Source organism: Xiphophorus hellerii, chromosome 18 (assembly GCF_003331165.1).
Source record: "Xiphophorus hellerii strain 12219 chromosome 18, Xiphophorus_hellerii-4.1, whole genome shotgun sequence".
In the NCBI taxonomy this organism is placed as follows: domain Eukaryota; kingdom Metazoa; phylum Chordata; class Actinopteri; order Cyprinodontiformes; family Poeciliidae; genus Xiphophorus; species Xiphophorus hellerii.
In genome coordinates, this window is record NC_045689.1 from 27,573,844 (window position 1) to 27,601,799 (window position 27,956).

General features: G+C 39.6%; 1 protein-coding gene across 6 annotated transcripts in view; it reads left to right on the forward strand.

The window, feature by feature from the left end:
- The window catches only part of igsf9ba (immunoglobulin superfamily, member 9Ba), an 88,184-nt gene that overhangs the window by 32,887 nt on the left and 27,341 nt on the right, over nt 1–27,956 (forward strand). For all 6 annotated transcript variants that reach the window (XM_032545157.1, XM_032545158.1, XM_032545153.1 and 3 more), the window contains exons 4-8: nt 8,851–9,002; nt 15,295–15,412; nt 18,956–19,097; nt 25,474–25,619; nt 27,728–27,870. In XM_032545157.1, coding sequence (XP_032401048.1) covers nt 8,851–9,002; nt 15,295–15,412; nt 18,956–19,097; nt 25,474–25,619; nt 27,728–27,870 — 701 coding nt within the window. The remainder of the gene's footprint in view (nt 1–8,850; nt 9,003–15,294; nt 15,413–18,955; nt 19,098–25,473; nt 25,620–27,727; nt 27,871–27,956) is intronic.

Below are 27,956 nucleotides of genomic sequence, written 5' to 3' on the forward strand. Positions count from 1 at the left end.
TCGCTTTCACACCGCACTGTCAAGCAAACCAAACCCTTTGAGAAACCTGTTCCCCTCCTCGCCTGGGGGGGGCGCTGCACCAAGAAACACTGAAGGAAATAACACAAAACAATCTGAAGAAGACACTGAGCACAACTTTCTCCTGTACAAAATGTAAATAAAAGTGGAGTGGCATCAGATTTTAGTGGTTACAGGATGTCTTGGTGAGTCATTTCTCCCGCTAGCGTTAGACTTACTGTGTTGGTTGTATTTACCCAGAATGCCCTGTGCTATCGCCCGCTTCCTGCTTTTGGAGCCGTCTCACATAATTCAAACCACACCTGACTTCAATTCAACGGAACCGAGACCGAGGTTTTTAAGAGGACCAGAGTTTGCTCTTTTGGTTCGTACCAGAGTTGGGTTGATTCATGAACGAACCGGACTTTCTAGACAAACGAACTAGAGTTTGATTGAAGCAGACTAAACAGGGCTGGTGGGAATTCACTCTTAAACAAAGGGGCATAACAGAGGACCTGGGACTCTGGACAGTCTAAAGCAGTCTTTCTCAAACTGTGGACCTCCGGTCCACCGGTGGGCCATAAACACCCCCTAGTGGTCCGCAAGGTACTGCGTGTAAAGGACTGTTTATTTGGCATGACGTGAGCTCAAAGTGCAACGCTACAGCTCGCTTACCAAAGGCTTGTTTTTAAAAATGATAATGGATAAGTGGCTTAAAACCTTGTCAATCAAAAGAAAGGCTGAAGATACTGGCAGAAAGAAAACAACTCTAGGATTACTTATATGATCGGAGGAAGAGAAGTCATACCAGCTGGGAGAATTGTCGTTCACGATTCAGTTCTCTTGAATGGCTCTGTGCCGTGAACGGTAGGAGAGAACTGATGTTTGTTTTTTGACTTTTCTGGCTTATGATGCTCTGCTCACACATCAACAGCTATTGTTATTTTATTTAAATTAAATTAAATACAATAGAGAGATGAATGCGTACATATTTTTTACATTTAATGGTGCTGAAGAGGATTTTTGTTTCTGCCAAAGCAACTCAAGTCTTTTTTTTTTCTTTAATTGTTCTTCTAAATTACAGGTAGCCCTAAATGTTATTAATGCAAACAACACTTATAGTAAAGAGCAACTTCTTCATGTGTTTGACATCATTGAAAAGCTTAGAAATAACTAAAAACGCCCCAAGTCGAATTGTTCATGACAATAAATGAGTTAAGAGACTTATACTTTCATTTCTGATTGTATATATTGAGATGTTGTGTTATTGTGGGGCAATTTCAAGTGAGGTGGTCCGTGAGTGTGTGAAATGGGTTACGTGGTCCTCGGCCTGAAAAAGTTTGAGAAACACTGATCTAAAGAGACCGATTTTTAGATCTCTCTCCAACCTCGTAAAATCATGTACAAGAAAACTAAGTGATATTGACTAAAATGAGGTTGTGCAAAGGAAGCAGTGGTACCAATAAGTCTGGCTCTGGTGATGATGATAATATATCAAACTTTATATGGTATTTTTAGGACACTCAAAGATGCATTTTTTCCCTACTCAATGAATAAACTCCAATGAAAGGTTGATTTTTTTCCCCTATAAAATCCACTGTGAGTATTTTACTGCAATAAAATATTTATCAACATAATGCTTGCTACTCATCTTTACAGGGGAGCCAATTAACATGGCGGGCCCTATAGGTTGGAGCCTTTCACTCACATCCTCTCCATAAACCTGAGTTCCTGCTCCAATATATAGATATTAATCATTTTGCATTTTTTTCATGATGCTTGACAGAGCTTCACAGGGCTCTCTTTTCTGCCTTCAAAAATAAGAAGGCAGAGGTAATAAAGGAGCGAGAGGCTGCTCAGAGGAAGGATTGATTGTGGCCAGTTTCAGGCGGTTCCAGCAAAGCTCGTCCGTGATGGTCTGAGAGCCGTCAAACTGATGAGCAGGCGGGGGGAAAAAAAGGAGAAAAAAAATCTGCACCTTTGCATTTCCCTGGAATGCCCCAGTGGCTCCGAGGATCCAGCGTGAAGTGTGTCGTCTTCACGTTGTTGCGGAGCGTCACAGACGGAGATGCGCTTGTGTCTTATTACGCTCTGCAAAGCCGTCTGCTACATACAGTTTTAGACTATTTCTCTAAATGCTTTTTTTAAAAATACGCACGCAAATTCAGTAGATTTTTGTTGTTTTATATCCGACTCAATTGCACATTTTTCTTTTTGTTTTTCCTTTTTTTTTTTTTAGATTGGAGTGTGCTATTTTTAATAATTTTAATAACTGTACGGTATTTTATGTGGTAAATTTAACCTTACTGCACAGCATTTTATTCATAGTTCTCTTTATATATTTTTATAAAAAGAAATTTTGTGTTAATCTTCATGCATTGCTGCTACTCCACCTGAAAATTTCCCACAGTGGCAATAAATGTTATTTTTACTCTATCCTAGATACACAGATCCAAAGTGATGCAGAATTGTGAAGTAGAGGCACAAAAATGTAACTTCTTTAATAGCAACATCTTAATGTTGTGCATTTATTTGGATCTAACCCCCTTTGGTAATACTTTGCAGAAAATTCCACTCATTTCAGTGAGCTCTCCTAGCCTTATAGTTGTATCTTTGCCAGCTTTGCACAATTAGATTGAACTTTTTTTGTGCAATCTGTGCAAAATAACTCCAGCTAGCTGAGTCCGATCAGATGGAGATGGTTATGAACGTAAATTTTAAAATTTTGCCAATAGATTTAAAAAAAATTTTCATTCAGGTCTGGAGCTTAGTGGGTTGCACAGTGGCAACAGTTTGTAGCACTGTTTGTTGCCTTGCAGCAAGAAGGTCCTGGGTTCGATTCCCGGCCTGGGGTCTTTCTGCACGGAGTTTGCATGTTCTCCCTCTGCATGCGTGGGTTCTCTCCGGGTTCTCCGGCTTCCTCCCACAGCCCAAAAACATGACTGTCAGGTTAATTGGTCTCTCTAAATTCTCCCTAGGTGTGAGTGTGAGTGTGCATGGTTGTTTGTCCTGTCTGTCTCTGTGTTGCCCTGCGACAGACTGGCGACCTGTCCAGGGTGACCCCGCCTCTCACCCGGAACGTAGCTGGAGATAGGCACCAGCACCTCCCGACCCCACTAGGGACAAGGGTGTTAGAAAATGGGTGGATGGATGGATGGTCTAGAGTTTGTTTTAATCTGTTAATTTCTTTTCCCTAATCTGATCCCAGGTATTTTTTGTGCCAAAAATATAACTTAGTCCGTTGTTGTTGGACTTGTCTGTGAGCGGCAAATTTCAAGTCATGTTTTCGTGCTTCTTGGATGGCTTCATGTCTGGAAAAAGCATTACCTCAGCATGATGCTGCCATCGCCAAGAGTCACCATGGATACGGTGTGAACACAGAGTTAGCTTTTTCTCCACATGTGGGATTTTCCATGCTTCAATCCTGTGATATTGGTATATGGCTTCAATTTCTCCCCAATCCCAACAAACACATTTAAAGTCATTTTCCTTGACAACCTTGGAGTACTTTGTGTTGGTATGTTGCATAAAATTCTCCTGCAACAAATACTTCTAACCTGAGGTTCGAAGCGTATAAAGAGTTTTACAGGACAGTATGAGGTGAGGCTGCTGCACGTTAGCATAAATGAGATCACCTCCTGCTCTAATTTTGTTGTATAGCAGCAGTTTTCTTTTTGTTCCTGGGGAATTCAAGTGATAAAACAGAGAAATGTTAAGACTTGGAAGTGTTGATTTCTCCTGAAACTTCACAGACTCCAGAAAGCTGCACTCCTCTGCGTCGTCAGAGTGACTTGGGGGGGCAAGGTGCTGTTAATCACGTATATTTTTGGTCTGTGAACTTAACGAGAGCTGCGTGAAACTCATGCATATTCTCTTCGATTTCTTGCATGTTTTTTTTTTCCCTTTTTTTCCACCCCTTGTCACATCTGAGTAAGGATCACAAGGCGTGGTGTGTAAAGTAATGTGTAGAGAAGCATCGACTGCTTGCATAGCCACTTTAGGATAAAAATGCTGATCTGTTTAAATGGCTGTAATAAAGGCAGAATATAATGGGGGGTTTCTTCCTGTGCGTTACCCTGCTGCCCGCTATGAATTACCCACCACTTTAATAGGAAATCTGTGTTTGCTGGTTGAATTGGCTGAATGGGTCATGTTGCGCCGCGCTCCTTTTGTGCCGTTTTGGGAGGTTCGAGAGCATCTGTGGGCGCGTTTGTGTCGATGTCTGGTTGTTTGAGCAAACTGCGTCTCTGTAACCGCCTCGTTAATATTCGCAACAAGCTCCCAACTCTTTGAGGTGCAGCAGCAGGACTGATATGAACTCATTTGTCACAATTTGAAAGCTGGTTCAGTATTTCAAACATCTAACGGGGGAGCTGAGTCGTTGTAGTCCTCTAAATGGGAGTCTTTGAGGTGGAGCAGGTGGCGTCTTCGCCCGGCCCCAGCAGACATTAAAGGACACTCGTTTCCTCTGGCCGTTGGTATTTGCATGAACTCCTCCTTTGTGTTCCTGTTTGTGGGCGCCAACTTCCTGCCAAGCGGACAGGGACTCCATGCCCGCTCAGTGGCAGGTGTCAGATGGCAAGGCCTTGTGCCCGGAAGAGACACTGAGGCCAGTCTCTCTCGCTCCGTCTCTGTCCTCCGGCACTTCTTTGTCTCATCTTTCTTTCTTTCATCCACCGCGTCTTCCTCCTTCTTGCTACTTTGTGAAGTCGCCTGAAAACATCATTAATGAAATCTCGCAACCGCGCCACTTAGTGAGTAATAATTTGGCATTCGGGTCTCGGACTGAACCTCGTTTGTTGCTGATCTTTAAGGCTCTATCGTTTCTTTCCTTTTTCTTCTTGTTTCGCACATTGATTTACTTTTACAAACGCATGGAATTAAAAACATAAATCTCCAATAAAATGAGTACAGTTCTGACCAGAGGCTCACATACACTCATCTAGGGCTGTTGAAGATCATTGTTTAGTAATCGAGTAATTTAGTGATTATTCTGGCCCGTCAATCGAGTAATTAAGAAAAAATTATCCCATTTTGTAATAGCTACTTGAGCTTGTCTAACTACTTTAGCCAGAGAGTAGCGAAAGTAAAGACTACAAGTTTAGCTTGTAATCGAATAAGAAAGTGTCCTGTTCTGCAGTAGCTACTCTAGCTAGTTTAGCTGCTTTAGCCAGCTTTGCTAAAGTAGCTACAACAAGTTTAGCTTGTCTAACTAAAGTAGCATCTTTAACCAACTACAAGTTTAGCTTGTCTAATTAAAGTAGCTAGACTAGCTAGCTATTTAGTAAAATAGCTTGCTACTTAGTCTAGCTAAAGTAGCTACTTTAAAGTAGCTAGCTACTTTAGCTAGGTTTTCAAACACAGCAAATGTTTAGACTGATTCTAATTCAGACAGCTTGTGAGGAAAAAGGCAGAGAACTTTAGTTGCGCATCATATGTACAAAAACGAATTGCAGTGCTTTTTTTATTGTCTTAAAATGGAATACTGCTGCCCGTTTGTTTACAGCCTAGTGTCCAGCATGTCAAGAATTTGTGTAAAAGATTTTTAAAAATCAATTATATTCTGAATTCTGTGAACTGCATCAGTTTTAGTTGAGACAGGAACTTGTCCTTGAATGCTTTTTACTTCACATATTGAAGCATTTCAACTTCACGTTGTTAAACCAATAAAGAATTTGCTCTTTTTGAGCTCCGTTCTCTTAGGGACACAAAAAAAGACAGAAAAAAAAAAAAGAGTACGAGGAGATTGAAGAGATGTGAAACCGCTTTAAAGTTCTTGAACAAGTTGTGCCATGTTGGTCTACAGAGACGAACAGAAGGAGCATAACTTCTTCAAGCATTTTTTTAATGTGGATAATTGATGCAGAGCATCTGTAAGTAGGGCAGGGGTTTACTGCGCAGGATGCTGCTTTTTTTTTCTTCTTCTTATTTTGTGTAATTCCCATGTTTCCCCCCGTCCGTGGTGACGCTTCCTGCGTGCGGCGCTGCAGCTGACGATGTGAAACAATTCCCAGGTGGGCTGATGTATCTGCTGCTGTCACAGCACCGCCACGTTTGTCAGCTACTTCCTGTCAGCTACTTCCTGTCAGCTGACGTTTGTTCCCTGGAGGAAAGTGGAAACGAAGCTAATTGTTCCACGCAGCGCGTAGAGGGGCGATCAAACGACGTAATTATCAGCAGCATAGAGTCACTTTGAGAATCAATCAAAAACTAAATTTATACAACCTAAAACCAGTATCTTTCAGCTATCTACCAATCATCTTCAAAGGGTGAAGGATACGTCACTGGTACTTTCTATAAGAATCTCTTTTAATCAACTGTATCATGTAATGTAATGGGTGTTAGAGAGCGAAAGGCCAGTACGGACAGACAGATGTCTAAAGTGCTAATTGGGTAATTTGTTTATTACATGCCAGGTGCTTGTGTGCAGTCTGAAGCATGCCAGCACTCCCAGCGGCAAGCGCTGACCCATTTTTCACCAAAGCGCTCTTATTTTTTTATTTAACTGAACTCGGTGGGACTATTTATAATCGAAATGTTATGTAGAAAGGAAAGAGCTGCAGTTTGGTGGCCTCGAGGAAATGATTAGCAGCGCAGCGGCGGCGGCTATTTAAGGAGCTCAGAAACATCAGTTGGAAGCACAGCGATGGTGCAAAGTGTGTGTTTTATTTTGCTAAATAGGAAGGATATAAGTGGGATTGTTATGCACTCAGATCCATGTCCGGCGTGCAGCTGGTGGCTGTCACATCACCAGACATTATGAGCAGCAACTGTAGGATCTAATTGCTTTTGCATACCTCTGCTGTCCCTCTGTTAACAACTGAAAAACAGACAAACACGTTACAAAAGAACTGCAGAGAAATGTTTGGGTTTCATTCTGATCATTTTGAAAAAGTGAAAACACCTGAGTGAATCTTTAGCAAAAGGTTGTTTAACTCTACCTTAAAGCTGCAGCATGTAACTTTTAAGAAAATGTGTTTTTTCCCCCCCCCAACATTTGTTAAAACTGCCACCATATTGTGACAGTTTGGCGTATGACAAATAATCTGTGAAAAAGTGAAGCTCCTCCACTACTTTATAGAGCTACTATTGTGGTTTGTAAAAAAAAAAATCACAGCAGTTACTGTCACGACATGGTGATAAGTTTAGCAAATATGTAAAAAAAAAAAAAAAAAAATCTTATTTTCATAAAAGTTACATACTGCAGCTTTATAAGCCAATAGCTTTTGGGTTTCCACAAGTCTAATTATATTCACAACCAAGAATACAAACTTTGCGTTCAAATCTTGATGGCAGTTTAGTAGGTTTAAGGAGTAAACACTTTTTCAAACAGGATTAGTTTGATTCGAACAGTTTTTCCCTTAAAGCTGCGGTATGTACATTTATGTAAACAGTGTTTTTTTTTACGTATTTGTTTAAACTGTCACCATGTCATGTCAGTACAATATAAGATACTGTAGATGATCTGTGAAAAAATTGAGCTCTTCTGCTTTTTCGCAGATTATCCGTTTCATTTTATACTGTCATAGTGACAGTGAGTTTTAGCAAATATGTAAAAAAAAAAAAAAATTAAAGTATTTTTAAAATACTGCAAGTTCCATGTTGCTGCTTTAATGCTAGTTTTGCTTAGTTTCTCTCTCATTATTGGATTATGAGCAGTGACCTTTACTCAGGAAAGTGAAGCTTTGGGCGCTTTAGATATTCTGAATTCTTTTGTCAACTCCTAAACATGCCTGCTTTATGGTGAGGTTATGTAAGTGTGTGTTAAATTTTTATTTAGCCTTTATTTCACCACTTCTTGAAAATTAAAATATCTTTTAGAAGAGTTTCCTGAATAACACACACAACAATAAAGTGTAAAACGACAGTCCTTGGTTCGATTCCCCATTCCCGGGCCATTTCCTGTTCAGTAAAGGACACTGGTACTGACTGTATTTAGAAATCTGAAAACATCAGATGGGTAAAACACATCATTAGTAACTTTTTATTTAGTGACAACCAGGATTATTTTATAAGTAGTCTAAAAGAAAGTTAGGATATTGATAATAATGCTTCTTTCTCTTTTTTTACAGGTTTAATTTTAGACACAGATAAGATAAAATAAGACAAATGTATTTGCTGTACAAATGTGAAGTTGTTTCTTCTAATAAAACAGATTACATTTTGCAGTATTAACACTTTTCATTCGGAACTGGGAGAATGTGCTTGTTGTGACGAAAGCCCGACTGGAAACCTCTCTAAAAGCAGGAAGTGAACTAAAGCGCAGTGCATTCTGGGTAGACACAATCAAAACAAACCCGAGTCTGGCGCTAGCAGGAGAAATAACATGTGGTCTTTCACCAACGACAACAGAGAAATCCTACAAATCAGTTTTGTTTACATTTTGTGAAGAAAGAAGTTGATCTGTCTCTTCTTCAGAGGTTCTTGTGCCGTTTTCCTTCAGTGGCTCAGCGCCACCACAGGCGAGGAGGAGAACAGGTTTTCTTAAAGGGTTTGGTTCGTTTGACACAGTGCAGCTGGAAATGTAACAAATTACACATTTTTGGTCCCCAATCGAGCCAAGTTGGCTATGAGATGAGAAAACTCCCTAACAAATCAAATTTGACCTTGTTTTCGTTGAGAAAAACCCTGAACCTCCCAACGGTTTTGAAGGAACGTAAAACCAGTATAATCCTGGTGTGATCGGTCCTCACATAGAGGGGAAGCACTAAACTCTGCGTCTTGCAGCGCATTAGATAGTAGTTAACCTGTTAACCAGTATGACAGTGTTTTAGTAAACCATTACATGTGTTTACTAAAACACATGTAATGCAGACTTTAAGTACATGGTTTTTTTTTTTTCTGTCTCTACAGCCCCACCTTCATTCACAGCGACGCCGCAGCAGTATGTGGAGGCGAAGGAAGGGGGAAGCACCCTGCTCAGCTGCTCTGCCCAGGGAAACCCAAAACCAATGATCAGCTGGCTCAGAGAAGGGGAGGAGCTTGCAACCAACTCAAAATACTCGGTGAGAAAAAAAGAAGAAAAAAAAAAAGTATGTATACGAACAGCCAAAACCCTGATTTATGATTGTGCACATAAATACAGAAAGGCTTTGTGCACAGATGGCGTCATCCACTGAGCCCATCTGTACCGAAAGTATATTACGGTCCACATCTCATCCGGGCTAATATTAGATCATGCTGCTGTTTTACTGGAGAATCTAGAGATTATTTATATCACAATCTTATTCCTGGTTTCCGGTGCTTAAAAACACCCCAAATTGAACACGCCCACACACACACACACACACACACCCCCACACACACACACACACACGCTGAATCCATTTCATTGTATTGGGAAGAGCAACTGGCAGCGTGCCTCACATTTCTCAACCCTCTTTGTTGTCTGGTGTCGAATTTTTATTTCTGTGAGGGGAAAGAAAAAAGACACAAAACAAAACCGTCCCCGTTGTCTGATGTCTGACAGGATATTTCTGGCACAGCTTCACTGTGGTTTGATTTGCGAAAAAATTTAATAAAAATTTTTTTTTTTTTTTAAGTCTCTCAGCAACACACAACGCAACATCAATAAACATCAGCTCCGTGCCGTCGCTGATTCAAAGGCGCTTAAAATACAGATGACTCAGAAGTGTGATGTTGCGTTACAGCCACATGATGCTGCATGTTAAATAAAATGTGTCATTTTCACTTTCTTCCTGCTGAAGTCAGTAATCGTGTTATATATTCTAAGGTTTCAAACCAAAGTGGTTTTGATCATGAGTTTTTTGGGATTTCTGAAGGTCTTGAAACATCTTCTTTGTTTTTCAAATCTTCTCCATTTTTAGATCAGAACATGATAGCATGTTGTGCTAAAAAATATACATGACAGGATTTACGTTTATCTATAGGGGAAAAAATAAAAAGGGGTGAAGTGTGAACGTACAGACTGCTCAAATCATAAGAGGTGTAAATCAAATCTAAAGCACTATGGTTTCGACTTTTCATTTTCAGTTATATTCAGGCTTGTGGATGACAATGATAATTGTCATAATTATGTTCATTTCTATGTCAGAATGGAGAAAAATATACAAACAAAGCAACCAAAAGTGTGATGTCATTACATGCCAAACACAGATCTTATGCATAACACCATGGACACCCAAAAACACATAATAGGAAGATCTTCATCATTTACTCGATGATTAAGAAGAAAATCAAGGAAAATATTCACAAGCAACAGTAGTGGTCATGTAAAAAGTGTCAGTGAATGGAAGAAGCTGAAAGTCTCACTTTTCTAAACACAACCTGTCTGTCGTATTCCTGACACTTTAACTGCTGCAGTAGGATTTTGAAACTTTATTTCGACAACATTTTCAAACCGAAGCAAGTTTATCTGCTTTAAAATTATTAAAACATAACACAGTAACCTATTATTAAACAGCAATAAACATTACGTTTTGTCAAATCATTAGCCTAACAGCATAACTGCCTAAGTCCTATTTTGTAAAATGGGACTTAGGTAATTATGCTATTAGGCTAATGAAATGTCATCACGAAACAAATAAACATTAAATATATAAATCAATTTGCTCGCCATTATGAATCCAAGGCAACAATAAAGAAATGGGTTAGCAGCCTTGATTTAAAGGCGCTCAGTGTTTTGGTTGTTTCAACTGAATGCATTGTTGCATTGTTATGTTTTTTTCTTTCTTTTTTTGTCATTGTTTCAGAGATCGTCATCCATGTACAGAAATAATATGTTTTTTTTGTGTGTCAGAAAAGTGCGTCTTAATATCTGGTTTGGAGAATAGCGTAAAGAGAGGTTTCGATTTGTTAATGTTTTTTCATTTTAAGACATTTACCGTTTCATCGCTCTAAAATGTGATCAAATCTGGAATTTAACAAACTATCGACTATTTGATTGCCCTTCGAAAATAAAAAAAAAAGGTTTGCCGGACTGATAGGAAAAGAAGCCACCGACATCCAAAGCGAAACGTCTGCAGGTCGCAAACCCATTCATCAGAACCACTTCAAAACGTTACAAGAACGCCAGCCTCACATCGGAAAGAAATAATGGACGACTGAAGACTTTTTCACATCACTGTATCAGTCTGATCAACATAAGTGAAGGTACTGAGGCACAGAGGAAAAAAGGTGGTGGTGGTGGTGGGGGGGGGGGCGCAGCTGCTTGAACGGAACAGATCGTCACTATTTTTTTAACTTTTGAAGCAGAGTGCCGCCTCTCTTTGCAGCGTCTCTTCACATTCTTGCATGTCATCGATATTCCAGTCGGCTGCAGGGAGCACGCGCTCCTCGCTTCCCCGCACGGGACGCACTGGACACGAAGTGACAGGATCACAGGCAGCCTGTTAAAAGACCTCGTTCACTTCTCTTTCACTTTGCTGCTCTGCTCCTTCCAGCCGCCTCCCTTAACAGCATTCCCTCAGTAAACGATTAGATAATGTTCCGATGCATAATTAATCTTTCTTTTCCGTATCAATAATACATTAACCAAAGATTGAAAAAAAATTCATGTAGAGCTAAAAAGGAGGAGATCTTGTACACATTTCTCAGCTTTTACCCAATGCTTTCCCATTTCCAGTTTGTCTGCCCTTAAATGTGAGAAAGTTCTCTTCTGGTTTAAAGAAAAAGAAGAGAAAAAGACTGAGCATGAGGGGATATTTGCTCACTGGACTGGCTGCAGATCCACAGAGACATCCTGGAGAAAAGGAGGAATGTGATAGTCTGGGTCGGAGTCTCTCTGCATCCTCCTTTTTTTTATGGGCACAGACAAAAAGAGGACATTGAATTTGAAGGCTGGGAAGGAGTGAACAGCTGCCAAGACGGGATTATAAGGCCTTCTCTGAAACAGAACAAAGAAAACTGGAAAATAACAGTGGATCCCCGGTGGCTTAAGGCTGCATGTTGTGTCAGTAAATGTGAAAAAATAAAAGCTGTTATTTTTAATCTCTATTCGGAGACTGAAACATGCAGTGTAGAATAAGCAACGGAGTTTGTTGGATTTGTCTTAAATTGCTAGAAATTGAGCAAAAAATATGTTTCTAGACCAACAAAATAGAAAACCGTTGAGCCCTGAAAAATTAGGACACTCTGTGGATTTTATAAGTCAATCATGTAAGACGCTAATCTGTATTTTGGATACATAAATTGAACCAAAACGTAATCATGTTTTGGTTATTTTAAATAAAATAGAAGTACAAATAAGAGAAAAAAGACTATTTTGCATTTCTAATTTAAAGGGGTGGTACTATGTATTTTCCAGCCATTCTATAGCACAATCAAGTTACTATACCATATATATTATATTTTAAAATATACAACATTATAAAACTGTTGTATATATCAAACATAACTTAAAATAAATTTGACTACATAATTTGATGCCTTGAAATTGGGCCCCTGTCTCTTTAAGAAGCTCCTACTCTTTCCTCTTTCAGCACCTCGTCACAACAATGCATTACTTTATTTTGAGGAAATGGGTAACGTTTTGTAGGAGCAAGCGTTTAGGCACCCCGAATGGTTGCCATTGGAGATTCAAGGATTTCTTAGACATGCATGAACAAATCAAAGCAACACACCACATATGTTTTTGATGAAGGAACGACATGATAAAGTGAAGATAAAGGTCAAAAAAGTCAATTTTACATAATACCGCCCCTTTAAAATGTTTTGCTCTAGTTTGTGGTTGAGTTCAACTTGTTCCTTCTAGTTTTAGAAGCAGTTTTTATTTTGTTCTTTTCTAAAATCTTTATTTACAAACAATCCTTGTTCCTTCTAGTTTTAGAAGGAACAAGTTGAAAATTGTCCTAAGAAACTGGTACTAAAGAGCATTAGCTATAATGCAGACTGAATGTGCTTCTTTAGTTAAGTCAGAAAATAAGCACTCTTCTCAGTGGAAAAAGTAGTTCCACTTTTTTTCTTCAAATTATTTAGAGAATTTGAAAAAAAAAAAAATTACAGTGAACAAGAAATTTTTGTAAATAAAGATTTTAGAAAAGAACAATATAAAAACTGCTTCGAATCAGTATTACAATACAGTGACATTATGGGTTAGCATGCTAGCATGCTAAAAGGGATATTATCGCTGGATGCATGCATGTCAAATTGTGACTTGAACATGACAACATTAAAGTAATATTCCACTCTACAAGCAGAACTTTAATCTCACCTATTTAGTTTTCTAAATTTTATTTATTGGTTTATTGATAGTAGAAAAATTTCAATCTCTCCCCGCAAATTCGATTCCTGCACATGGCCTCGTAAGCCTCAGAGTCATACTTCACAACAAACCAGCGACTAGTTAGCGCTCCCGGCACTCGGCACGACACGTGTGCCGCTAGCTTACAGCAGCGCCACACAAAGTGCTGCCTCGCTGAAGATAAACGACGATCCAGTTTGCCAGCAGACTCGCAGAAGTTAAAAGCTGCTTTGGTTCATCCAACAGTAGCCCGACAAACATTTGAGAGATGGATGAATGGGAATAATTCGGCAGGCGCCGCCGATTCCCCCCTCTGCGCCGCGTGAATGGACACACTACAGCTGTGTGTGACTTGAATGGACAGAATCTCTCGCAACCTGTTGCATAATTTATGAGCGTTTTCTTTCTTTTTCTTCTTTTTTTTTACCTCTTTGGTTTGTTTCATGTGCTCCTTCATTGCGGTGATCGCTTGGGAACAGATTGTGATGTTTTCAGGCTTACAGAATGCTGCAATCGCACTTTAAGGTAGAAATGTTAAAGGCAAACAAGAGGTAATGATGTTGATTCCCACCACAAAAAAAGAAAAGCAATTGTCAAACCATGGGCTTAATAGAAGTGGTCAAACAGTTTTTTAAAAAATATGTATTTTAAGGAAGTTATTTTAAACTGTTTTTGGCATTAGTGCAGCTAACACAACTAAAACGAGAGCCTCTATTTATCTTCGATAGAGGATACAGATTCTTATAACTCAGAAAGCAAATCCAGCATATTTTATTCCAGATGGAGGCCGAAAGCTCACGAAACAGCTGAAGTTACTCGGCTCTCCTGGGATCTGCTGAAAGTCTGGCTCTCTCTCGCTCTTTCGCAGCCTGAATGCGTCTCGAACGCGTCTCCAAAGCCTCCTTTAAAATAACCTCTCACATCTCTGTTCTTCTGAAACTTTTAGACACTTTAGAATCTGCAGTGTTGTGAAGAAATGAACGGTTTGTGTTGTTGCCGTCATGTTATGAGGATGTTTGTACTTTGGGGTTTGTTTCTTTGCAGTTTATTTCCTTGGCTCCTCCATTTTGTTTTATTTCTTTGTGTTTGTTCATTTATTTATCACTCTTGCCTCTTTCTGCTCCTGCCTGTGTTGTCTTAGATTAGTATTTATTCTGTACCCTTGCAGTTACTTCTTTGCGTCCTTCTGTTTTTCTTTCACCTTCCCCTCTGCCTGTCAGCCTAATATCTGCACAGCTGTTATCTATCACCTCATCCTGCTCTACCTGTTCTCTTCTTCAGCTGGTGCCGCTTCCCTCTGATAAGCTCCTCTGGTTCCCTGTCATTTTCACTCCAGATTCATGCTAAAAAAAAAAAAAAGCTCAGGCTTTTGTGGCGCGTTCAATAAGCGTATGGAACATAGGACACAGAGAGAGCCGAATGAAAACATGACATAAAGTTGTGTTAACTGACTGAATGTAGTCTAAGTAGAGGAGAAGGAAACTTACCCTGTTGAGGGAGCAAAGAAAGGAAGGCGCAGAAGGTCATTAGACTGCAAAACAAATTCGCAATGCAGCTCCGCTCCTATCAATCACACATCCCAGGTGATCTGCACTTGACTCACCCTGAGGTTACAAACAGCAACATAATGGAGTTGGAAGACGCTAAACAAAAGCTAAAAGCGGGAGAAGTTGCACTTCTTACTCAAATTATGGTGTAAAGACGAAAGCTGTGAAAGCTTAATTCAAATATGTATCTTGTTTACTCCGTGTTGGATTTTCTTTAGGCCCGATCTCAACTCTAAACCTAACCCTCCTTCACACATCTCCACAACTTTCTCCCAAAACCGTCTGATGCTTACCTTGCTTTTCTTCATAATTACGATGAACTGTTTTATAACAGCCGGAGCTCTCCCGTTAGTGGAATCTGGAGGAACGCTTGCGCCCAAGAAACCCAGATATTTTATTGATCTAGAGCTCCAGTGACTCTTCTGCTTAACATCAGCTGCAACAACCCTACTGTACGCCGCATTGTTTGCTTTAGCGTAAACAGCACACATAAATACCTGGAAAACCAAAAAGAAGCTTGACGCCATCTCCTTTGTTTCTGACCTGAAGGTACACGACGGCAGCCTGACCATTCTCGGCATCACCAGAGACGACAGAGGGGCGTACACGTGCAGAGCGTACAGCGACCAGGGAGAGGTGCTTCACACCACCCGCCTCTTGGTTCAAGGTAAGGCCTCCCGTACCGCAGCTGGAGTCGTTGGTCAAAGCATTTCTGATCGCGTCATCAGACTTTAAAACTAAAACGACTCGTCTGCCGGTCTTCGTTCACAGCCTCGGGTTGGCCGTGTATCAACCCAGCCGGCTCAGTTTCAGCGTTTAGACCTAAAGGCGGCTTCCTGGCGCAGTCATGCATTAAACCTACAGTACCTCGCGGGGATGTATCAGACAGACCGCCGCTTAGCTCTACGGCCCGCCTGTGTAAATGTGTACGTACGGCCGGAACGTCCCCGTCCGTCTCTGGACCATTAACCCGCCTCTCTGTGCTAGACCCGGATCAAATAGATGGGTTCGTGGTACCAGCCTCCCGACACAGCGCTGCTGCTTCGGGGAGTTAGCAGTGTGTATTTAACAAGCAGCCGAACGCCTCGCTTTTACGGCAGAGTGGGCATCGAGTCTATTTTAACGCTTGACTTCTGTAGGTGCAAACAGCAGCAAAATTGCAGTTCTCTGTGTTCACAGAACAGCAAATACAGACAGTATAAGCAAACACTTAGCTATTATTTTGTTGTAACAAATAGAGGAGTCATATTGTTAGATGCATTTTATATAGATACAGATGTAGAAAGATATGGCTGTAAGAGTTTGCGCCTTTCCAAAATTCTTCTGTTTTCACTTTTTTTTTTGTCTCATTGTCAAATAAATGTCAAGAATAAAAGAAAATGCAAGTTTACGTTCATTAGATAAAAAATCTAATGAACCCATGATTCATGTGCAGTCACTAACAACAAGACTTCTGCAGTGCAGTAAAGGAACTGTGACTCCATCTCTTCTTTGCAGAGTTGTTTTAATTCAGCCACGTTCAAAGGGATTTCTAGCATGAATGACACGCAAGGTCGTGCCACAGAATAGTACGTCAAATTTAAATTTGAACTTTGACTAGGCCAATCCAAAAACTTCATTTTGTTTGGTCTGAGCCATTCAGAGGTGGACTTCCTGCTGCTCTTTGGCTTACTGTTGTTTTTCTTTTTTTTCACTGTTAAGCAGAATCCAGAATTCACTTCTGTGGATTAGGGCATGACGTATTCCCTTTTTTTTTTTTTAAAGTTTTTTAGTCATATTGTCGGACATGTTCTACTAACGTTTAAATTTTTTTTCTGACAGTTAATGAAATAATATTTTGGAAAATGTATTTTGTGAATTACTCAAGTTATCGGAGTTTGTCTGATCTAAAAAGTAGTTTGATCTGAAACATTTAAGTTTGACACAAAGCAGAGTTAGAAGCAGCTTGTTACTGAGTTTTACAACATGTATACCATATTTTTTATTTTAATTTGGAACTTTGAAAGTAAATTCCTTGAAACAAACAAGGAACATAGAACATTATTCTATGTTGGCTTATTGAGCCTCTTTGCGCGCTGTCTGGCCAGTGAGACAGAGCTCAGATGAAATTTGAGTGTTAGAAATTTTAATGTTGGTACTCTTTACCAAAAATGGTTTGACCACGTAAAGTCTCTGTTTTGATGAGGCTCATTTTCTGATAAAAAAAGAAAACTACAAAAAACCCCCCCCAAAAAACTAACACCCACTAAATGTATGAACCTGTTAGCTTTATTATCTGCTGAAAATGAAGTAATTAAAGTTTCTTCAAAGCAAGCAGTCGTGACTTTAAATAGCATCATAAAAAAGGAATTTTTAAGATGGCTCCTCTCCGGCTGCCTATTTTTTAATAGAGCGACCAGTGAAAGGAGGAGCGTTAATGGTGTTAGTCCTTATTGCCCCCCTCTGTCACCAGCCAGGCGAGATGCTAATGTTCAATCTGAGACTCTGTGACTGCTTGTTAACCTCTGTCATATTAATGTCAGATTTACACCGCTGCGATCCACTGCTACACCTCCCGAGTGCGCGCGCAATACTCCGTCAATCGAAAAATCCACAATAAGTGTGCCACCACCGTCTACTTTTATTCAGTGTTTCAATATGAAACATAAAACAATCTGATCCCCGTGGCGACATGCTTTTTTTTCTCTTGTTGTTGTTTTTTGTTTTTAATTGCCGAGTGAGGCGCCTGCCGGTTTTCCCGGCCGATATGTGAAGCTGAACTCCCGGAGAGGAAAATAACCGGGAGGTTTCTGTCATGAAAAAAACCGCTTACCATTCATGGTTTCTGCTGCTTTTATTGAGTTTTCTGCAAAACCTGCGGCACATCAGGTTTTACCCCCCACATTGTTACCGGGGAGGGGAGGTAACAATGTGAAGCACGCGTAAGTTACAGCTGTGGCTACTATTAAGGTTACAGTAGCCGGCTGCTCTGTGTCGTCCGCCAGACTGCGGTGAGGTAATGTAAATAGTGCGTAGCTTGTGCTTTTGCTCACACTGACGTTTGCTAAGAATAGAAGCCTGGGAGGTTCTTTCCGCTACTTTTTTTTTTTGTTTTTCATCAAAATGTGCAAAAATATTAATATTAACAGTATTCATTTGGGCATCTGGGTTCATTAGGCTTACTGAGGGTTTCACAGATCACAAACTGAGGTTTTGAGAATCTCTGGTTAGTCTTGTCCCAGAAATGATTGCAATAAAGAAAAACCTGGTCATTTTGACAGCAGTTTCAATTAATATGTTGATAATGGCATAATCATGCAGTTCCCCCTCTCTAAGACAAATAAGCTTTAACTATGTGAAGAACGCTTAACACTGAGACTGGAAGACTATTTTAAATATCCAATGTGAAACACGACAACTAACAGTAAATAACTGGGAGATAAAAAACTACACGCAACCAAACCCATAAATAAAAGACATTATAAAGTGAGCAAAAAAATGTCTCTTCAAATAATGTTAATAATCATCAAATCGGAAATGATGGAGCTCATTTTAATTTATCATGCGACTAATTGCTTATTGGCTTACCTGTAAGGTCGTGCCTATCTCAGGTCGTCAGTTCAAACCAAGAAAACAGGAACAAAAAACCATCGATGTTCATCTTCAGCTTAACCTTTAGTTTTATTCAATTTTAATTTAATGAGAAACAAGATGGATTTATTTTAAGGATTGCAAAACATCACTACCAGGGAGCTTGTAATCAAATGTAGGGGATCATATCAAATAGTGTTTTTTTTTTTAGATTCAGATTCAGATTTATTCGTATCCCAAATTGGGCAATTGATGTGTTTTTTTTTTTAATATTTAAAAAGTTCTTGTCTTCTCTCTGTTCTTGCTCTTGTTCATATGTGTATTATTTTTCATTAAAATAAAGTTCCTTAACACATAGAATGTAAATGAGGTCAAGAAGTTTTGAGTCTTCTATATTTTATTTTTATTTTTTGCTGATGCTCCGCTGGAAACCAAAAACAGAGAGAAAAAACAGAATGAAAGTTTTACTGATATGCGCCACCTGGCAAAAATAATGGTGAATCAGTATTAAAAAGAGCAAGGGCGCTTCTTTATAGGCAGAGTCTTTGAAAGCTGCGGCAGGAAGTTACCTGTTAACGGTTGCTGTCGATGCTACAGAGAAGACTAAAATTTCTGGGGGTTTTTTGTTTCCCCTCCTCAGGGCCTCCCTACATCGTCTCGCCACCAGAAAACGTCACCGTAAACATATCACAGAACGCACTCTTCACCTGCCAAGCGGAGGCCTACCCTGGCAACCTGACCTACACCTGGTTTTGGGAAGAGGACAACGTCTACTTCAAGAAGTAAAGTTATGATCACGTTTACTTCTGTACTGTCGCTGCAGAAATCTGTTGTTTGTGTGTGGGGGGGGGGGAAAGGCGACACTTTGACATTTAAATGACCAGCATGCCGACAACTTATTGCTCTCTGATGGCAGCGTCACACTCTGTCAGGGCTGGTGACATCTGTGGGCTTCACACAGCGATGATAAAGCATAACCCAGACCTCGACAGGCCCTAGAAAGCTTTAGGGCTTTAGAGACGGAGAATGAGGAAAGAACATGAGCGTAGAAGTCCAGACCGGAAATGAGAGGCAGCAACAATCACACAGGGGTGTCAAACTCGTTCTAGTTTTAAGCCAAATCAAGATCATGAATGCTCTTATAGGGCCGGTTGTGCTAGAATGTATTGATGAAACATGTTCACAAACTGTTAAAATGTCAATGAATTCTTAAAATTATTAATTATTGTTCAGCATCTTTTCAGTCCCTCCAGGATTTTGTGGTTCGTTTTGGAAGAAATGTGGCAGTAATTTCAGAAATATTTGTGATAGCTATGCGTATTTACGACAGTAAATGTGACTTTTATTACTCGCTGTGAAGATCATGGAATATAATCTGACATCCAGTAAGGCTGATGCAGTAGTTTAGCACAAGTAAGAAAGTTCTTGAGAAAAATCTGCAATAAACTCTCAATTATGTATTAGCGCAGTAAAGTGCGAGGATTTGTTGATTTGCGTGAATTTCTACAATAATCCTCAAGAAAGTGGAGGGACTGATAGATATAATTTGGCAGTAAATGGATAAAAACTGCATTGATTTGATTGATAACATAATATTTCAGCACACTTAGTGTTTAGTCTAGAATCTAGAGGGCCACATGGTGAGCTAGATTTGGCCCACGGGCCTCGAGTTTGACTCACGTGGTCTCCTTAAAGCTACAGTATGTGGCTTTTAACATGAATGTTTATTACATATTTGTTCACCGGGTCGTGACAGTTTGTTATGAGACAGATAAACTGTGAAATCCCAGCAGGCGAGTCTTAAGCTGTCACTCAGCCTCATGTATCCGCTGCTAAATGTGCTAATGGTGGAGAAACAGCTTACCATTACAGGAAAACGGTTTATGCGCCGTCATCCGCGGCTACGCTAACTAGCCTTAGCATTCACAACAACATCTGCTGAAGGGCTAAATCTGTAATGGAAAAGGGATGAGCAGCACCACACGAGATTGTGATTGACGAGCACTAAGACCCGCCTCCTGGCTCTGATAGGTTGTTTTTAGATAGAACGGGGAAACGGCAGACGACTTCTCATACCGTACTGTCCCGACATGGTGAGTTTCAGCAAATGTGTACAAAAATATTTTCCGTAAAAATGACATGCTGCAGCTTTTAGCATTTCTTAAAGCTGGAGTTATTCACTACTTTGTGTATGCCAATAAAATAAAATCACAACACAGTACATCAAAGTTTGACTGTGGCATGACAAAAAAAAAAAAAAAAATCTGATCTGCAGTCATCAGTGTTAGCCATGAGTCTGTTTTTGTATATGCAGAAGTTTCAATACCAGACAGCTAAACATTGTAAAGGAGAAACCTTTGTGACCTGACATAAAAGTGATCATGTGTGTTTATAGCTGAGGTTGTCCCTTAGAGACAAGGATTTGCACAAATTCCTCTCATGTAAAGCGTTCAATATGCACCAAGTGTGTTGGTTTCGAAACACTGAGTTATCGGCTAGGCTCAGGAATCTGCAGAAGTTGCAACACTGCTGTGTTTTAGCAAACTTAAAAGAGAAAGTTTCAGTCATTTGCCAACAAGCAGTTTTTTCCTTACTTAAACATTTAAAGATGCAATATGTATTTCCCTGTTTTTATGTGTAGAGGCAGTTGTAGCTAACCATTTAAAATTCCCTAAGAGCTTTGGCCGAACTATTACAAGCTGATAACTTTGTTGCATACAGTTTTCTTAATTAGCAAAAAATTTCAGGGCATCTAAATCCAACCGAATGGAGCCCACACCCCTCACTGGACGCAAAGGGATGCCCGTCTCTTCCCAGTTTTGAAGTTAGTCGAGATTTCTTCCCCACTTACCTCAGCTGCTGTAGCTCCCCTTAACTTATAAAACATTTTAATTATCTGAAACACCACTGAGCCACCTCTTATGTGTTTAACCTCACTTTTTCTTTCTGTCGTCATGACCAAGATGCAAAATGGTTTACAGATCCAATATATCCCGGTCTTAAGAGGCAGATGGTGCTGGTGGAAAACACAGGCAGGTCAAGGCATTGCTTGTTGTAAGTTTTTAAACATTGTGATATGGTCAAGTTTTGCATTGTTGTGAGATTCATAGCTTTTGGACTGAAATTCAGCATAATTTCAGTCAAACAACATAAAGTCTGCCACTAACAGTCTGACACGGCCCCGACAACGACATCATGGCTTTGTAAGTTTCTGACAGCTTGAGTCACAACTTTTGAAGTTAACAGAGGCAAACATGTGGATGTATTTTTGGGCACAGCTAAAACAGTTTCCTTGTGTGACAACATAAATCAATTCCTTCAATTCTGCTTTGAGCCGGAAGTGTTGTGAAAAGCTCACAAAAAGACACAAACGGACAATACGCCTCAAAACTGAGTCTCTGTCTTTTGGTCTGCCAAAAGTAGCTAGAAACTTTGGTGTCATGATCGATGATCAGCTGACCCTTCAGCGTCATGTTGCCTCCTTCGATTGTGACATAAGAAAAATGAGGTACTGCCCAACGCACCACACCATTCAGCTGCTGGTGAAGTCTTTAGTCACCCCCTGTGAAATCTCTGCTGACGGTCCAGAATTTGGTTCATTTAGCCTGAAAGAACACATCTGCATACCTCCGGTCACTGCATTGAGCTCCACCACAAAGATGATTGATCGGATTCATCGTGATGAATCAATTTTTGAAATGATCGTCAACTAATTTAGTAATCGATTAATCATTTACTGGAGTATAAAGAGCCTAAAAAAGGCCATTTGCTGAAAGAACAACATATTCAGAGCAATGCTTAGGCCAAAACTGTACAAAAATATATATATTGCATTTAATAAGATAAAGCTGTCTGGAAATATGTTCTATCCACAACATAGTTTTAGCTCCATCTGTTCCAGTTTCTGTAATAAAAACAAGAGTCTCCTCAGCATCTTTTGCTATCCAAGTGGTTGTTGGTGAATCCAAAAAAATAGTCACACGTGTTGAAGTATGTAAAGGCACGCAGTGGTATTGAATTTTGGTTAATAAAACACTTATTTTCTTATTTTAAAAAAGTAATTTAATGATGTTTATTTGCATCTATTAATGTACTTTTATATAAAAAGGCATAATTGGTTAAATAAATAAAAAAAACTCCAGAACATGGCAATGTTTTTTTTAGCCGATATACTGTCAAAATAATCATCAGATTAATCGATTACTAACATAATCGTTAGTTGCAGCCATTTCACAAAGTCATGTCATCAACTTAAGGAACGAATCCCAATTTGTTAGCTTTGTTAGCGTCTAGCCTGTACTGCCCTACAGTGTTAACTTTGAGAGAGCATAACTATATCTTCCTTTTAAGTAGCTCATTATATCCTCATTTAAAAGTCGCTTTATCTAAAAGTGCCAGCCAAATGCAAAAACATAAAAATACATAAAACATTTGACCACAGTTTCTTATGTAAGTCTACTGAATAATGACATATCTGTCAACTTCTGAATTTAAAGTAGTAATCATTATTCTGGCTTTTGTCAAACAGGAAATGGTCAGTCCGGTTTAATGTCAGTGAGGGAAAAAAAAGGTTTTATCTTTTTATGGCGTTACCTTAACTATTTGCTTTCAAGTGTTTTTGGTCAATTCCTAACAAACCGGAACTCTTAAACACAAGTAATAACTTTCTAATTAAAAACAGTACAAGCAAAAATAAACAAATAATAGCTGATATCTAAGCTATTACACACATAAGGTTTGTATAACAGGTGACAGACATCATGGAGCATGGGCGCAAGTGTCAGAGAGCAATTAATGGTGTGAAGCTGTTCCTGTGATTTACAGTTGTTGCTTGAAATCATTTATAGTCCAGTCCGTAAGCCAACTTTTGACATAATTATGAACTTTGCATGAACATAATATTGAAAGTGTTCAGATTGATTCTAAGCTTTTTTTTTCTAAATATGACATGGTGATTGTGACATAACTAACATTATTGGACCGTCAACTTATTGCCGCATTTATTTGACTTTACACTGTTACTTAAACGCTCCAACATGGTAACCACACTGTTATTTTTTATGTTTTCTACAACATTCATGTTGTAGACTGCACTAATGTTTCATGTTTCAGATGGTTTATCCCCGATGCTGATCAGTCATTTAGGATTTGTTGTCCTATTCAGAGTCTGACCCCGACTCTACAGTGAGGTTAAGAAAATACTACCAGACAATATGCTTGAAGAAACGCACAGCATTTCTTCACAGCAATGTGGTTGGCTTTTTTTTATCTTGTCCAGTTGATTCACCCGACATTGAACAATGTCATAAACAACATTATCAAAAAAGCTATTTGATAACTTTTAGTCAAAAGTTATCAAAAACAGGACACACATCACATAGATTCACACAAAATTGCTTTCAAGCATATATCTGCAATGATTTTTATTTTTATTTTTATGGGTTTGGCTTAAAACAAATAACATAAAATTCAGTTTATTGAAAATGTTTCAAACATTACATAAGCCCAAAAGAGATTTTGTGTCAAATATGTCAGCTTTACCAAAATTATTTCCTTTTCCTAAATGACAAAATGAAAGAGAATTTCTTTTTTTACTTTCTTTAAATTCCGAAGTTCACATCCGCTATGATCAATGTGCTTTTGAACAACTTGGGAAAGCCTGATGAGGTAAGCCTGGACTTTGTTAGAGTCTGATGGGTAAATTCATATCATTTAAGTGAAATGGAGACACACACGGATGTATTTTAAGGCAGCACCTCAAAGACACTGCTTCATTGTGTGGCGTCATGGAAACATCCAACGTTAACGGTCAAAATGTTGACTGAATGTGTTTTGACTGAAGTTTTGCTGTAGGAGGGACTGGTGCACTTACCATGAGAAAAGAGCATTTTATGGAAATATTGAAGCTAGCCAGAATGTTGATGTTTGGATGCAAATGAGCTCTTCAGATTAACAATAGCTGCGTCTCCATTGACCTTAAAATTGCGCAAATTGAAATTCCGAAAATAAATGTGCTCAATGGAAACACGGCTATTTTTGAAAAAAACTCAAATATTTCCATAAAACATTTTTGCGCTGATCAGATTTTTTATGTTGGGGTGTCGTGTATTTCAACGGAAGAACTTTTTTCGCATCACACGAGTCATGTGATCAACAACCGCATGTTACTACTGGTGCAAACCACGAAGAAGACGACAGGAAGTGGTAGGCGGATGCTGGTGCGGCAGGTTTTTTAATGACCTAGCTGGTGAACAAACCTATTCACGTGATTTTAACAGTATTTATTATTTAATGGAAAGACTGCAATTGCAAAATTGTTTTTTTCCCCCTCGACATTAGCAGAATATTAGCAAAGCTTTTGTTCACACTTGTAATGGAAACGCAGCTAATGACCCTTATCGTACCAACAAATTAGTTACAAAGTTGATGTTTTGAACGGGGTTCTTAGAATATTCGGATCTCAGATCTATTGTGTGAGGAAGGCATTCTATAAATGTGACTTAGCTAAAACATGACCCAGATAGTTTATAGAATAAAATGCTAAGGAAATCCATTTAAGCTTAAAATCGCCCAAAATGGATTTCATTCATTTATTTAAAACATACGGCTAATTTTAAAATTCCCAGCTAACTTAGAACAGGAAAGGTTTCATCTGATTTAATGAAAGAAAGTGAGACAAAAAGGATGAATTCTTTTAATATAACACATGTAAAATCTGGTTTTCATCTGTATTTGTTGTTCAATTTTCAGTTAATAATTAAAGTTAAACTCAAGTCACAAAGTAACCAAAGAGAGCTTTTTGCAATTTATTTTAGTGGGATTTGGTTTAAGTAAAACTTTAAGTTAGAGCCACAGCCAGTTTCATTTTGCGGAGAGCTCAGATTTTTTTCTTTAAAGAAAGGACAGAATATATCCGCCACACGAACAGCGTCTTTAAGAGCAAAACGCCATCGAGCAGGAAATTGTAAAGGCGGTTCCATGTGGCAGATTTATTTGAATCTCTGGCTTTGTACACTCTGTTCTCCATGTATCGCCTCCCTTCTGGCTGCTGTCCGACTCTCTGCTGCTCTCTTATGGCTCTTTAACGCAGCGTAGCGCTCGGTCGGGGTTGGAAACAGATGCATGCCGTGTTTCAGAACATGTGTCGTCCTCTCGCAGTGACCTGAAGCTCCGAGTCCGCATCCTCATCGACGGCACCCTCATCATATTCCGGGTCAAGCCTGAGGATGCCGGGAAGTACACCTGCAGTCCGAGCAACAGCCTTGGGATCTCGCCGTCGGCTTCAGCGTACCTGACTGTTCAGTGTGAGTGTTACCGTGGCAACCAGTCGGAGGAGGAGGAGGAGGGGGAGGGGCAGAGCGAGCTGTGTGTGGAGATGGGAGCAGCAGCAGCAGCATCGGCAGTGTGGAGGTTGTAGTTTTTTGGCTGCTCCGTGACTGAAACGAGGAGAATCCTTGTGAATTTGAAGGTCAGGAGTCAAATGGAGGCAGTGGAGTTGTTTTCATGCTCCTACTGAAATTACCCCTCACTCCTTCTTTTGTGCCTAAGCAGGACGGGCTCATTCTCAGACGCCTTTCCCCCCCTCCCACCCTCTCCTTATGCATTTTATTTTTATTATTTTGGTTGACTCTAGTCCCAGGGTTTGAAACCATGAAAACCCTCTCCGTAAGCTGCTGCTGATGAGAAAATAACACCACGTCTATATAAAAGATAGCCAATCTTTAGGCTTTATGTTGCCGTTGAGCTAATTTACTCCCAAGTTGCTGCCGGTAATTGATTATTGTGTTACAGCATAAGAGGAGGGAGCATAGAACCACCAGCCTAACATGGAGCCAACATAAAGAGAGAGAGAGAGAGAGAGGGAGAGGGGGAAAAAAAAGAGTAGTGGATGCTAAACGAGCTTTGTACAAAGATGATTGCTCGAGAATCCTCCTTTGTTTTCCTTTTCAGCAGAGAACTGGACTCAAAGGCAAATTCAGGCACGTGTTGTAGAAATATTCATAAAGTGTGACCGCTTTCTGACTGCAAAATAAAAACAAATATGGTTTTTTTTGTGCACACATGTTTTTTTTGCACATTTTATGGCCTTGTGAAGCTTCCCCACGTCGGGCAAATTCAGGGACGGCTCCCAACACTTCTGCCTGCTGCCACCTAACCGTCACTGCAGCTAGTTCCCCTTTCAGAGCTCCTTTCATGTCCCCCCCACCACCCTGCATGCCAGGACATTTTTTCATGGACATAATGTCACCCATTTTGGAAATGTAGCATAAAGTCAAGAATTAAAGTTACTAAAACAAATAAAAATGTGAATTTGTATCACCAAAATAATTTTTTTTTGTATATGTTGCCAAACAAAAGGCACAAAAGTTGCTAATTCTGATGGATGTATCACATGTTGTAATCTTCTATAGAATAATAAACCTGAAGACCTGAGATGTTAAAATGCCGTTGCTGTTCAGAACAAAATAAAGGGCACATATGATAATTTCTTCTAATCTTTCCTCCATATTTGTGTTTCGGCTTGCCATTTTTGACAGTTAAATTCATTTCCATGACTGAAATGAATTGATTTAATCTGAGAAATAAGTCAATAAGAGTTGAAGAAAAAGAGCCAGTTCAAGGCAGAACACAACTTAAAATTGATGAATTGATTTTGGAACGAGAAAAATAGGACACCTAACACACCGGCACTCTACGGAGTGATTTAAAATCTCTTTGTTGCAAGCCCAGGCTGCATGCAATTCACAATGTTGGCAACGTCTGCTTCTGACAAAAGCTTGTCACGGCATATTTCTTCCAACATCTGTCACCAGACAAAGCCTACTTCATATCGATGAGCCAGGCAGTGATTCTCCAAGTCTCATTTTTATCCACATAACCAGTCTGTGTTTAACTGCAGCAACATCAAAACACATGTTGCCGAATTGGAAAATGTATTTTTATGGACTACACTATGCATGTGGTGGATGGAGGGAAATTAAACTAGTGATAACAAATCAGACTTTAGTCACAGTTAAACACTCTCTTCCTTCTTTGGCTCAGAAAAAGAGTAACTACTGTGTCCTCTTTCCTCAAATTTTCTGCCTTTCGTCTAAATCACAAATCAAATTCAATTTAGGAAGGTAGGACAAAGTGTTTCCAAAACAAAGAATGCTTTTTTTTTTCTACATCAACATAACTTCTCCAAGTTTCCTGCACAGAAGATCTTTGTTAAAAAAAAAAGTATTATTTTTTTAAATCAAGAAAAAAGTCCAGTAGTTTTCAGTTTTCAGACAATATTGATAGTCGCATTGTCATCATCCCTTCACGATAATCTCTTCTTGTTTCAGCGGTTTTAGATTGTGATTTATGAACGCGTTTTACACTTAGAGTGGTCCTAAGAAGTGTAACAAAGGCCGTTGTTCATGTTCAGACCCGGCTCGAGTGATCAACATGCCCCCGGTCATCTACGTCCCACGGAAACTGCCAGGAATCATCCGCTGCCCTGTGGACGCCAACCCACCCGTGACATCAGTGAAGTGGGAGAAAGATGGCTACCCACTCAGGGTGGAAAAGGTCGGTCACCTCTGTCACAACTCGTGACTGAGCTGTGACGCTTCAGCCTGATATTACAGCTAAAATAAAGAATAGCTTCCAGTCCA